The sequence below is a fragment of the Dreissena polymorpha genome, chromosome 4 (assembly GCF_020536995.1).
Source record: "Dreissena polymorpha isolate Duluth1 chromosome 4, UMN_Dpol_1.0, whole genome shotgun sequence".
Classification (NCBI taxonomy): Eukaryota; Metazoa; Mollusca; class Bivalvia; order Myida; family Dreissenidae; genus Dreissena; species Dreissena polymorpha.
Genome location: NC_068358.1, coordinates 22,410,279 through 22,425,165, shown reverse-complemented (window position 1 = coordinate 22,425,165; position 14,887 = coordinate 22,410,279). Strand labels below are relative to the sequence as shown.

The 14,887-nt window shown below is 37.2% G+C and overlaps 1 protein-coding gene across 1 annotated transcript; it reads right to left on the bottom strand.

The window, feature by feature from the left end:
• Window positions 1-2,174: 2,174 nt before the first annotated feature.
• Window positions 2,175-14,872, bottom strand: LOC127877756 (conserved oligomeric Golgi complex subunit 8-like). The gene is made up of 13 exons (XM_052423964.1): window positions 14,742-14,872; window positions 12,709-12,780; window positions 12,009-12,133; window positions 10,877-10,980; window positions 9,410-9,581; window positions 8,582-8,743; window positions 8,080-8,131; window positions 7,378-7,541; window positions 6,773-6,972; window positions 6,402-6,483; window positions 5,152-5,336; window positions 3,985-4,153; window positions 2,175-3,250 (listed from the first exon to the last, which is right to left on the bottom strand). Exons 1-13 carry the CDS (start codon window positions 14,803-14,805, stop codon window positions 2,642-2,644), a joined length of 2,160 nt encoding a protein of 719 aa, XP_052279924.1. The 5' UTR covers window positions 14,806-14,872; the 3' UTR covers window positions 2,175-2,641.
• Between the last annotated feature and the right edge of the window lie 15 nt (window positions 14,873-14,887).

Genomic DNA, 14,887 nt, shown 5'->3' with positions numbered 1-14,887 from the left:
TGTCAATTACCTTCAAACTGGAACAAGACTACTTTACATAACCAAATCCGTGCATGTTTTGGATTGTAGCATTCCTCAAATATATTCCGTGGACCGAATTACATAGTCCACTTTTAAAGAAAGCTTCAAAGTCAAATTCTCCAAAGTTGATGTTAGACATGTCAAAGTGCGTAATATTCCTCTTAATATCGCCACCAGCGATGCTTTGAAAGAAATCGATGTCCGCATCGATTGCATCTATGTAGGCCGAATGCATGCGATTTAGTCTCAATTTATTCAGTCGCGGCTGGTGAGTCGAATTCATGCTCCTCGATAAACTGCCTTACCGAAGATAAATGTTAATAGAAAAGTCCAGTTCTTTTAGATTGTTTAGACCATAAAATGCATCATAGTCCATGAACTGCATGTTCTCATTGTGAAAGCCAAGGTAGATGAGACCGGAAAGTCCAGTGAAAACACGATTTCCAAGAACTGTGGATCCAACCGCCAATATTTCAAGAGTTTCTATCTTTGACCACTGTGGGTTGGCAGAAAATGTGTCATTACTTAGCAAAAATGATTTCAGATCGTGCAAAACAACTTCGTGAATATTGTCACTGAAAACTAGTCCCCTTGGGTCTGGTGTTCTACAGGTCGCCTTATCTTCGATGCATACACAAGATATTGAGCACGATGACGAGCATGCAATAAACATGCAAAAAGTTACTGTAATACAACTGTTGGATACATTTTATTGCTTGCTCGTTTTTTTATAACACCAAATACTCTGTATTTCTTATTAGTCCGTGTATTTGTTTGCACATGCACACCACGCATATGTTACAAGGTTAAGCTCCATGTCTGCGATTTTCCAGAACATAATTGGAAAATCCCATGTTTTCATTTAAAAGAAGACGGCCAATCGACAAATCATAAGTTATATTTGTAGTTGTCTCCTATGTTTTTTTCAAAATATGTTTTCACTATAATTGAAACATGTATTGCACTCTATTTCAAACATATATTGCAAATGTGAAACTAATTTATAAACATAGTAATATCATGACCTTTGATTATAACCGACAAGTTTACTAGTGTCATTATTATAAAATACCACTGGAACGATGTCAAAAGAAAATAATCGCTCATTCAGACAAAAAAAAGCTACCGTGTCACTTTTCTCTAATATGTTGCTACTGTTTAACATTTGTCCAACACAAATGTTAACATTCCACCTTTGTTCAATAAAATGTTAACTGTTTTACTTATGTCTTACACAATTGTCACCGTTTTACTTAATTCAAACACAATTGGTACCATTTAACAATAGCGAAAATGCACATAATGCCGACTTGATATTTACTTCTTTACTTGATACGCTTGTTGTACGTTATTCTGCATAAAACCCGTGATGTGCTTCTGATCACAGTATTGCTGATACCATTGCATATTCAAGAACTTACATTTCCGTAGTACGTTATGTGAATCACACTAGACGTTATACTGCACTTCCTGATGGAATTGTGTAAGACAACTTCTAATCCTTTCTGTTTAGATCGGTTTATTGTATTGCTAAAACGTAGTAACTGTGAAGGATTGGTGTAAATAAAGGAGTTTAATCGTTAGAAGAAAAGACTACTATCGATGTTATAGTACCAACATCCTGTAAGCACGAGTAATCGTAACTATTCATCTGCTCACAAAGTGTCATTGTCCACTTGTCGGTAGTGGCTGATGGCTGATGACATCGGAGTGTATGACATCCATTAGTACTGGTAACCGTCCTACTGCCTACTAGAACGCCAGTGGCCAGTCGATTTTACTCGTTGAAAATAGACAACCAGCGCCAAGGCTGGCAATACATACAATTCGACAATGTTCTTTTGTGGTTAGAAAGTGTCATAAGCAGATATGTGTGATCAATAGATTGTTGTAGTTGTACCAACATAGGTTTTTATGCACAATATCAACTATTTTCTAAAAGAATCGAATATTGGAATCGTAATTTCAGATTCGAATATTCGGCCGTTTTTGTTAACATTCGTTTCCATCCCTAATCTTTAGTTTTGTAATAACTTTTAACAATTAACCAAATCCTTCATGAACCCATTCTTTTGTGGAATCGTGTGTTATCACATAAATAAGTTCAATAAAGATCAATAAAGCATAACATTCATAATAATGACTGTCACAGCTAGTTGCATATAAGAACTTTATTTGCAATTGGTCAATATTTCTGGTGTTCTGATTCCTTTAAATCAAAATCCTGTATCTGACCACAAATCAATGCAAAAATTGCTGTATGTTTAAAGAAGTGCAGTAGTATATGATTTTAAACTAATTCTGGAATGTTTAAAATAACAGATTTAAGCAAGCAATATACAACAAGATATCATTCAGATGATATAAAACAACTATACAATTAATACAACTAGCATAAAGGTACACATGTGCATTCTATTTCAAATCAATATTAATTTCAGAAGAATGTGCCACATAAATAAAATTTCTTAATATACATTTTTCGAATCATGGTCTGTGTAAACACATTTAAGACCACATGCTTGAGATTTCATAATTTCCAAGTATAAAAGTATATATTTTTTATAGTCATTAATTAGCTACAAAACAAGCTGTGATTGCAATCTTTTATATGATCTGTTTAATCTTTCTTATGCAATACATCATTAGCAAGGGCTGCTAGCGCAGTATCAGTGTCAGTTGCTTCAAACACTACTTCCTCTGATGCAGCAAGTCCCTCTTCAGTAGTCACACTTGCAATCTTGTTTAAGTCAATCTCTTCTTCAGTATCTTCATCTAAAGAGAACTTCACGTCAGGTTTTTCAGTTAAATCTATTTCTTCATCAGTAGCCACCACTGATCTTTCAATTGCTTGATCAGCCACATCACTGATACCAAGATCATCAGTTTCAATATGGTCTTTCCTAATTGTATCATCTGATTCAGCTAAACTGAAGTTTTCTACCTTTTCACTGATCTGATTTATAACAGCAGCTCCTGAAAGGACATCTTCCTCTTTAACACTACTTTTAGGACTTGGCTCTTCATGGTACAAAGCAGCACTGGGTTTCAGTACACCTATTTCTGCACCAACTGCAGAACCAGGGCGTTCATTTTCAGCCGTTTGGGCCAAGTTTTCATGCTGATTTTCAGTAATTGGGTCTGAAGCAGCAATATTTACCTCTAAATCAGGCATGATGTGCCTGAGTGACTTCAGTGCCTCAGCAATGTCCACTCTTCCTATGTGACCCTGTAAAGAACAAACATTACTGTGGTGTCTGTTAGGATTAAGTAAACGATATTAATGCTTTTTTCATTGTGTAGGATACAGTATTTACTATTTAAAAAGGTCAATATGTTGACAGGAGCTTTCAATAATTAGTCTTGTGAAAAATAATTCCAGTGACTGAAACCATTAAATGATCTTTCAATAAATGTCCGAGTTTTAGCAGATCACAGATGTAAACATTACATTGTGATTTATATTTATAACATAGATGTAAGTAAATTCAACTTGATAATTTTGTATCATAAAGGCTTGAGAGTGCTTGCATACACCAACTTGTACCTGATCTGGTAACATGTGAAAAGAGTGTGACAAGGACATATGCAGTTAAAAGGGTTTGTTTTTTCCCCATAATCTTATGCAACTTTGGCACTATAAAATGAAAGCTTTTTGGTGGCAACAATTACCAATGATCCAACCCCAGTAACCTCTAACCAGTGAACACAAGATTAAATAAGCCTCGTCCTGGGAAAACTGTGCTTAACGCATGTGCGTGAAGTGTTATTCCCCTTTAACCTGTGCAGTTCGCACAGGCTAATCAGGGACGACACTTTCTGCTTTTATGGATTTTTTTTTTAAAGAAGTCTTTTCTTAACAAAAATCAAGTTTAGGCGGACAGTATCATCATTGATTAGCCTGTGCAGACTGCATTAAGTCCAGTTTTTTCAGAACAAGACTGAAATCTGCTTGTCACCCACCATCTTGTTCATCTCTGACACTGTGATCCCCAGGGCCTGGGCAAGCTGGGTGGGAGGGTAGAGGGCCTGCAGACATTTGTTGATATATGGCAGGAGGATCTGGGAATACGCTGCACAGAAACCAGCAAACTTGCTCCTCTCTCGGCTGTCAAATGTTGTCTCTTCAGCTCTGAAAATACAGACACAACTGTTAAAAGTGTAGAGTTTACTTTAGTAAAATATTAATTAAGATTCAACATACACTTTTTTGTATCCACTCTAAAGATAAATGTTCACACAAAAACTGTAAATGGAACATTGCTTTTAAAGGGCTTCTATTAACAATGTATTACTTGTGGTTAATTTCAGGAAATATCATCATCCATACACCACCTGAACAGCCTTTATCAGGTAAATTCTAATGTGAAACAAGAGGGCAATAATGGCATTGAAATGCTCACCTGAGTGGGATGTAAACCAATTGTCAAAACTTCACCAAGATTCTCACCAAGATTCATCAAGTCTGAGTCATACATTTGGACTCTATACAAGTAACAAGGTTTTCATTAGAATTGATCATATGACCTATTTTTTGGAAGCATGTTACCTACATTTAACGTTGGCCTCATATCGCAAGGTAAACATTCTGACAAAATTTTGTCAAGTTTTAGTCATTTACCTGTATGTGGCTTCTAGAATGGATACCAGGGTTTTATAATAGTTGACCTGGTGACCTAGTTTTTCAACCCATGTGATCCCAGAATTAAACCAGGCATACCGGTATATATTATCAAGATAAACATAAATATGGACGCTAGAGTGACAACATTGGTTTTTTAACTTGGCCTTAACATTTTCATGACAAACATTCTGAGCAAGTTTCCAAAAGACTGGATTAAAATTGTGGTCTCTCATGCCATATTGAGCATAAAGATGACAACACATGACTTACATAACACAATGAAGAACATAATGTGACCGAAATAGCTCACCATCAGCACATCATGCCGAGGTGAGCTGATAACAAAAGAAACTGACTTGTAGATTCCTGTGTCTAAACATGTGAGATGAGGATACCAATGACTGTCACACATCTAATTTGTGTATATCTATGTTATACATTTCAAATGTACATTTTTTGCTGAGAACATTACAATCAAAGCAAATTCTTAACATGCACCAACATACCGATGGAAAGCTAGTATGACTTTGTTGATTGACCCATATGAACTCTGCAGGGCCTCAGTGACGGAGGTAACCATAGCGATGGGGGCGCACAGGCGCAGTTCATTGAGTGCAGACAGGATGTCATTGCAGTAAGCTGCTAGGGGAGTGAACTCTAGAAGAACTGTTGGTGGATACAGTTGTCCAGCCTGAACAGAAAACAAATAAATAGTTTCACCAAACTCACTCCCATTTACATTTATCTGCACTTAAACAAACAATTGTTCCTGGTTCAGATAATCTACTTTTGATAAAATTTCATAAGAATACATGTGGGTGGACAGTTGCCCGAATGGATGGTGAGTATGGTAAAAGACAGTTCAATATGTGAGCTGTTACAGTACCTGCATGAATGGTGTGTATGGTAAGCAAGACAGTCCAATATGAGGACTGTTACAGTACCTGCATGGATGGTGTGTATGGTAAGCAAGACAGTCCAATAGGAGGACTGTTACAGTACCTGCATGGAAGGTGTGTATGGTAAGCAAGACAGTCCAATAGGAGGACTGTAACAGTACCTGCATGGATGGTGTGTATGGTAAGCAAGACATTCCAATATGAGGACTGTTACAGTACCTGCATGGATGGTGTGTATGGTAAGCAAGACAGTCCAATAGGAGGACTGTAACAGTACCTGCATGAAAGGTGTGTATGGTAAGCAAGACAGTCCAATAGGAGGACTGTAACAGTACCTGCATGGATGGTGTGTATGGTAAGCAAGACATTCCAATATGAGGACTGTTACAGTACCTGCATGGATGGTGTGTATGGTAAGCAAGACATTCCAATATGAGGACTGTAACAGTACCTGCATGGATGGTGTGTATGGTAAGCAAGACATTCCAATATGAGGACTGTTACAGTACCTGCATGGATGGTGTGTATGGTAAGCAAGACAGTCCAATAGGAGGACTGTAACAGTACCTGCATGAAAGGTGTGTATGGTAAGCAAGACAGTCCAATAGGAGGACTGTAACAGTACCTGCATGGAAGGTGTGTATGGTAAGCAAGACAGTCCAATAGAAGGACTGTTACAGTACCTGCATGGATAATGTGTATGGTAAGCAAGACAGTCCAATAGGAGGACTGTTACAGTACCTGCATGGATGGTGTGTATGGTAAGCAAAACAGTCCAATAGGAGGACTGTTACAGTACCTGCATGGAAGGTGTGTATGGTAAGCAAGACAGTCCAATATTAGGACTGTTACAGTACCTGCGTTGATGGTGTGTATGGTAACCCACTTACACTCCCCATGCCTGATAGGAGGCTGTAGGATCTCATTGTTTCTTCAAATCTGAAATACCGGTACACAATGCAGTAACACTTATTTAACATATATACATATAACATTGTTGACGTGCTTTCCTTTGCATGAGCTTTTTCTCTCTTTATATTCAACTCTTCCTTCATGGAAATATCTACATTCATTATTTAAGAATAATTATTAGTATAAAATATGTTCAATATTGCCTAAATGTCTATTTTTTTTACTGCTTGTTATTATGTGAAACAAGATCAACATGGCCTGAATGCAACTGTTATCTTAACTATCAGAACGCTACTCATATTTTAGTTACCCCTACCTAATATCAGCCTGATGCAGGGCCTGTTTCAGCCCATTCAGGGCGGCTTGCTGGAAGATGGGCGGTAGGAGTGCCCTGAAGTCTGCGCCCACACGCGAGAATGAGAGCCCAAAGTACATGCACTGTCCCAGGATAGAGTCCAGCCTTCCCCCCACCCCCCGGACCAGGTCAGCCTCAAGGGTTGACAGGAACTGCGATACCTATAGACCAGATAGGACATCAGCCTGCTTTATGTATACACTAGAAGAACCTGAGTGCACGCAATGGTCTACTGAATGATCATGTAAGGAGTATCATAAGGGGAAAGTATTTATTTTGATATCAAGATTTTATGTCTTTAGATATTTTACAATAAACTGCCAAAAAAGGCTTAAAAGTCAAAACAAATGGTTTACGATGAAACAAGATAAAAACCATCAAAGATTTGATATTATCACACGGATAACTAACATATTTCATACATTTATAAAAATTAAATGTATTTAATTTATTTTGAATGCAAGAATTGAAGTGAATATACAGTAGGTTATGAAACCGAATTTACAATTAGCTTGTTTTAGCACTCAGCAAAAAAACATTAAACATGCACATTAAATCTTTCAGACCTTCTGTACGATCCATGTATGGAAGAGTGCCCCCTCGTTGAGTGTGTCATGTTTGGATGTGGACAGAAGCGGATCTTCATCAGAGAAGATGGCACGATACTGAGTGATGATATCAAACATGTGAACCCTGCTTGCCTCAATTGTCTTTGTAATGTGGGTGTACGCTGGTGATCAAAGTCAAAGATTGTGTAGGATAAAAGAAAAAGTCGTACATTAGAATGTGTAGGATAAAAATGACAAGTTTGTTTCTATGTTTACAAAACGTGAATGTTACATTAATCTGACAGGAAAAGGATTATACAATGCATTAAGAATGAAAATTTTGGAATTATTTAAAAAAAGACCAGTAAGACTAAGAAAAGGACAAACATGTATGTAATATACATGAGCAGATATATCAAGCCTCAACATGGGCCAGGTTACCTATTTTTCAACAATTAAATGGCTTATCCCATTCTTACATTATTGAACTTGGTACAGGTACAAGGTGCTATCTAAGAAAAAAAAGATGAAAAAAGTTTTTCTGTCAAACTATTACCAAGTTACCAGTTTGGTATTCTACCATTTTTTGACATCTTGTAAAAACTTTGATCTAAAAAGAAAGCATGTTTCGCACGAAGCACCTTATTAGGAGTGCATGTGACTTAACAAATGATACTTCATGTATTATGAACACAAACAACTTTATGTTTCCCAACTTACCATCTTGCTTAGGGATGGTGTCTAAAATGGTTTGAAACCAAGAATCTCTGGCCTGAAAATAAATATATGTTTGGCATACTAAGAAATGTAAAACATACCATAGGTTTTTAAGGCATACATGTATGAATTCTACGCACATTTTATTTAGCATCAACTACCTTATTCTTGATTGACAAAGCAATAAAATACATTAACTTTTAGTTTCCAAAAATAACTAAGACTGTAAATGGTAAATAGAGGTTGTAAAATGATTGTGCATTCTATGACACAGAGAAAACACCAATATCTACAACATGAAAAATAATAAAGCACCAAAGTATGATTAGAATTGTTCATAACTATTAATGTTGATCTTATGAACATAACCTAAATTTCAATACTGGCAGCCTATCAATGATTGTTAAAGGGTAAATTAAAAAAGGTTCACAAAACTTATGAAATTGTTCACAATGAATTAGTCTCAGTAAATCACTGCACATTTTGACTACAATATCAAACTTACCTGTAGGAACTTTATTCGTAACTCCACTTCCGTGAACACATCCATTCGTCTCAGATAGCCTATCACCCGTAGACAACCCGGCAGCTGTATGTTTGTACGCAGCTGCTGAATCAGCTGATTTAACATCAGTTGGCTGGATATCTTCACCTCTCCCACTATGCTCTGAAAACAAGAACAGCTGGTTTAACATCAGTTGGCTGAATAGCTTCACCTCTCCCACTATGATCTGAAAAAAGAACACCTGACGTAACATAAGTTGGCTATATATCTTCACTTGTCCTACAATGCACTGAAAACAAAAACAGCTGATTTAACATAACTTGGTTGAATATCTTCACCTCTCCCACTATGCACGGAAAATAAAACCACAGTTGATTTAACATCCACTAGTCTTTGTCAATAGGTTGTATGACAGCAATGCTGGCAATTACTTACAGCTATGACATAAGTACACTTTACAAACGTTAGACACACAATGACCCAAAAAACATCCTACAGGTCTCCTACACGTAAATATATGTATAACAGTGATGTTGGGGATCACTTTCAGCTATGACAGTGATGTTTGCAATCAGTTACAACTATGAAAGGGATTTTGTCCATCACTTACAGCTATGAAAGGGATGTTGCCCCATCACTTACAGCTATGAAAGGGATGTTGACCATCAATTACAGCTATGAAAGGGATGTTGCCCATTAATTACAGCTATGAAAGGGATGTTGCCCATCACTTACAGCTATGACAGTGATGTTTGCTATCAGTTCCAGTTATGAGAGTGATGTTTGCTATCAGTTACAGCTGTGAAAGGGCTGTTGCCCATCACTTACAGCTATGACAGGTATGTTGGAGTGTTTTTTCTCCAACCTCTTCACATGTGCTGCTAACTCGAGGGCCTCGTCATAGTACCCATTTCTGACACACGTATCCATCAGCTGGGGCAGCTCCAGAATCTCCAGGAGCTGGGTATGACGTGTCAGGGTCATCGAATTCATACGACGGCTGCAAGTGTAAAACTGTACATGTACAAAAGTAAGATAAAGAAGTTCTCAGTTATTGAATGATTTTACTCATTCTGCACTAGAAAGGTCTTTGGTGATACAAGGCTTGTGTATACTAGTTCAGCTGCAAGTAATCATGTATGTTATCTATATTAGGCATATGGCAAGAACATCCATGAAGACATGCAGAAGATATCGTCCATCAAATGTTGAAGGGACATTAAACTGCTTCATTTTCCAATTGTCTGAGCGTATGTCCATCCATTCATCTTTGATTACGACCAGAAGAGTAATGCCATTTATGTCCTGAGGACACATATCTAACATAGTAAGAAAGCCACAGTGGACATCTAGAAAACTATGAGAGCCTTACTGCAGTATCAAGGCCAGAGCTCCAGATAAAAATTTGGTTAAATTCTTATTTACTCCCTATTTTAAAAATGAATTCTTATTTTACGCCCTATTATAAAAGTAATGATTCTTCAAAAATATATTACCAAATAATTGTGTATTCATGGTTTTTGACACATCAATTATTTAAAATTTTGGTTTATAGTCTTGGAAAAGCCTGGCTTTCCTTTTGTTTTTTAACTGCTTTAGATTCAGTCATTTACGCAAGAGCTTATACATTCATCAATTATTGACGAAACCATGCTTTGGGTATTTGGTTCATGAGAATCTAATTGAAAGAATGCATGCAGCGTGGATTTTTGACACTGAAATGGCTTTTTTTGCCTTCCCCGCTTCGATACGCCGCTTCGGTCGGCCATTTTGATTTTTTATGTAAAACGCTTACTGACACTTCGGCTTAGGTCATAATGGCCTGTTGGTCGCCGTTAAAGTCATATCGAAAACTATATTTAACATTTGATTTTAATGGCATTTTGAATAGGTATACAGTATATAACTTGTGTATAAAAATTACAATAAGTGTAATTAAAAAGGTACAATAGCAGTAATGACTCGCCTGCAATATTAGGAGAACAGACCGTTTTGCCATTCGACTGTTCTTAGGTGTTGCTCTTTTCCTCACAGCAAACGCTTGAGTGACGTTGACTTTAAGTTTTTATTGAGCATCTAAACGAGTCAGAATTGGGATGAAATGTTTACCGTATATACTTTGCTACTGGAACTTTTACGCATGTTCGAAAATTTCAAATTCGTGTTTTATTTTTTCAATGCGTAACTTTACGCAAAGATTTTAAATCTAAATCTTTATTTAAGAAAATTAATTCGTTTTTACGCCTTTACGCATGTTATCTGGAGCACTGATCAAGGCATATAGTGAACGTGTACCTGGTGGTGATGTCCTGAGCCTTCTTGAGGACCTGGCTACAGTGAGTGGAGAACACAGGCAACTTCTCTAGCAGCTCTCCAACATGACTCTCAATTATCTGGAACTGTCAAAACAGTAAAATGGTGAGGAATTGAATTTCCTTGTATTTTTATACATGACTATGAACTATGTGTCCTACTGAACACTTGTACGTCTTATGCAATTCTAACCAATTGTAGAAACATACTGTAAGTCATGTGTGATAAAATATGACGGACATATTTTTCTGGCAGTTTTAATGTTTACAAAATATGAAAAATAATAACAAATAGTGCAATTTGTGTTTTCAAACAAAACCTATTGAAAATATAACAAGTAACTCATTTGCATGTAAACCAAGTGTGTAACTTTTTTTTTATATAACAAAAAAGCATGCTTTATTGTTGACTTAATGCAAATACATGTTTTGTTTATTTAAATAACATGTAAAATAAGATTCAAAATGTTCTTATGTAAATATAATTACATTTTTTCTATCTAAAATACAACAAGGGACAAAATTGTCACAAAACCAAGTTTTCATTGTGAAAAAAAATCTGATAAAGGGAGAAAACTCAAACTGAACTTTTGAAATGAACAAACAAAATTAACCCCCTTTGTAAGTTTGTTTTGAAAAAAAATCTATTTTAAGTCGTGGCGACCTTGACATTGGAGATATTGACGTGATTCTTTCGTGCGACACACCGTCCCATGATGGTGAACAAATGTGCCAAATGATTTTAAAATCTCACAATGAATGACATAGTTATGGCCAGGACAAGCTCATTTATGGCCATTTTTGACCTTTGAGCTCAAAGTGTGACCTTGAACTTGGAGATATCGACGTAATTATTTCGCGCGACACAATGTCCAATGATGGTGAACAAATGTGCCAAATGATTTTAAAATCTGACAATGAACGACATAGTTATGGCCCGGACAAGCTTGTTCCGCCCGCCTGCCAGCCCGCCAGCCAGCCCGCCCGCATTCGCCAATCTAATAACCAGTTTTTTCCTTCGGAAAACCTGGTTAAATATTATACAGATATATTCTTGTTTTGTTACACATTTGCCACACATTGAACAACACTTTTTGAACAATGCTGACACGTACATCCTGGAATATTTCCCTGGAGCACTCAGCAGTGTGGATGAACGTGTTGTAGTTCTTGAAGGCAAGGTTCTGGGTCTGCTCAAGCACCTGACACTTCTCTTCACGAAGCCGCTCTGGCTCTTGGGCTGTTCAATCAGAGATGTCATATATGAGCCGCGCTCAAGGAAAATGGGACTTAATACATGTGCTTAAAGTGTCGTCCCAGATTAATGTTGCAGACCGCATAGGATTATCAGGGACAACACTTTACGCCTTTATTGTAATTTTTCATTTTGAGAAAGTCTCTTCTTAGTAAAAATTTAGTTTATTCGGAAAATGTTGTCCCTTATTAGCCTGTGCAGACTGCATGAACTTTGCGCACATGCATGGCATATCGTCAAAAGGAGTTTAAGTCGTCTAATACTATGACCAGACTTTGCAAAACATTTCAAATGCCTATATTAACAGTACATTAGAATCTGTAAGGAATATTGATTAATCTGTCAGACATTGAAATGTTATTGTTTGTAAAATGTTTCTGACTTTCTGACAGTATTTGCAGAGTCTGACTACTGGTTATATACAGTTTCTTAACCACCTTTCATGAAAAAAACATTAATGTATGTTGTGAAAAAATATGAAATCTTTCATATCTTGACTATTTTCAATTTCTCACTGCCTGAAAATGGCAAGGACCATTTTCTTCCATATGTGTACTCACCAAGTTTGTCAACTCCATAAGAACTTAGCTCAGACAGATACTGTACAAACTGTGGGTCACTTTGCCAGCTTTCTGGAAGGGAAAACATGTACAATACTACACTAATCAAATTAAAGTGCATAATAACATTTATGAAAAAAAAATCATGAGCAAATAAATAATACGTAACATATTACCAATAGCATTTATAACATGCGTAGCAACAGCCGGAATTCCAAGACCCCAAGAACAGACTCTATGAAAGAGCAGACGCATACGTGATAGAGGTCAGCACGGAGAAGTCGAAGATCATGATGAACTGCAAGAACCAGTGCAGACATAACCATGAAAGGCCAGAAGCTGGAATAGTTTACTAGCTTCACATAATTGGGAGCAACCCTGTCAAAAAATGGTACAAGAAATGCTGAGGTTAGAATTTTAAAAATGCCATGGCGACCACAGTGATGGCTAAACTGAGCAGGTCATGGACAAGGAGCATCATCAGCTTCCTCACCAAGTGCAAGCTCAACAAGTCCCTAGTAGTCTACATCGTACTATGCAGCTGCCAGACCTCGATGCTTCACAGGGACACAGCACGCAGTATACAGGCCATTGAACACAATTGTCTTCCAAAGACTGCTCCACATCTCCTACATGGTCATGCAGCGCAAGACCAACGTGTACATCCGAAACATGACAGCAACAATTGTTTCCCAAAAAGAACCAATCCTGGTGGAAATAAAACAAGAGAGGTGTTTGTCAGAAACAAAATGCCCCCTAATGCGCCTCTTTTTTTTACCTTTGACCTTGAAGGATGACCTTGACCTTTCACCACTCAAAATGTGCAGTAATGCGCCGCTTTTTTTTTACCTTTGACCTTGAAGGATGACCATGACCTTGACCTTTCACCACTCAGAATGTGCAGCTCCATGAGATACACATGCATGCCAAATATCAAGTTGCTATGTTCAATATTTCAAAAGTTATTGCAAACTACATTAAAGTTTTAAATTTTTGACCTTTGACCTTGAAGGATGACCTTGACCTTTCAACACTCAAAATGTGCAGCTCCATGAGATACACATGCATGCCAAATATCAAGTTGCTTTGTTCAATATTTCAAAAGTTATTGCAAAACTTTACTTTATTTAAGTTTTAAATTTTTGACCTTTGACCTTGAAGGATGACCTTGACCTTTCACCACTCAAAATGTGCAGCTCCATGTGGCATGCCAAATATGAAGTTGCTATGTTCAATATTTCAAAAGTTATTGCAAAACTTTACTATGTTAAAGTTTTAAATTTTTGACCTTTGACCTTGAAGGATGACCTTGACCTTTCACCACTCAAAATGTGCAGCTCTATGAGATACACATGCATGCCAAATATCAAGTTGCTATGTTCAATATTTCAAAAGTTATTGCTAAACTTTACTGTAAGGTTAAAGTTTTGGGACAGAACTACAGACAAGAAGACAGACAGACAGGCCAAAAACAATATACCCCCAATCATTCGATCCGGGGGCATAAAAAAACGAAAGAAGGCATGGTTTGGACACATAACCAGGCACAACTCTCAGTGCAAGACTGTCCTCCAATGAAAGGTAGAGGGAGGGTGCGGTCAAGGCCGTCAGAAAGGCCAATGGACAATCTGAAAGAGTTGATCATGATGTCCCTCTTTGCAAACCACAACAAATCTGACTGGCATCCCTCATTTCCCCTACATGGCATGACCAGTTAAGGGAATTATAATGATGATTTACAATGAAACAAATAGGAAATTTTATGATTTATGATGCCTGAGCCGACGATTGAGGACATTGCCACACATGACATGTAAGACATTGGTTGCAAATGCAAAGTCACTATTACTACGCAACAGCTTAAGTCTCTAGTGCCAGTAGTTAAAGACTTCTAGATTTGATGCTTTGTGCCATGAAGATGGGTCCTGGGACATTTTTCTTGCAATTATGTTCAAGCACTTTTTTAATGAAGCGGAGTGCATATATAGTCTTATTACTTCAAGGACATTTAAGTTAGGCAATAAATCATCAACCTGGGAAAGCGTCCTTGAATATTGCTGTCAAAATACTTTCTTCTTCCACGTCTACTGTCTCCATTATTTTATCGTTGGAGATGTAAGCTTGCGTCAGTGTTCCGCATGTAGGGCCCTTAGTTGTAACGGTCCCAGATTGAAACGGC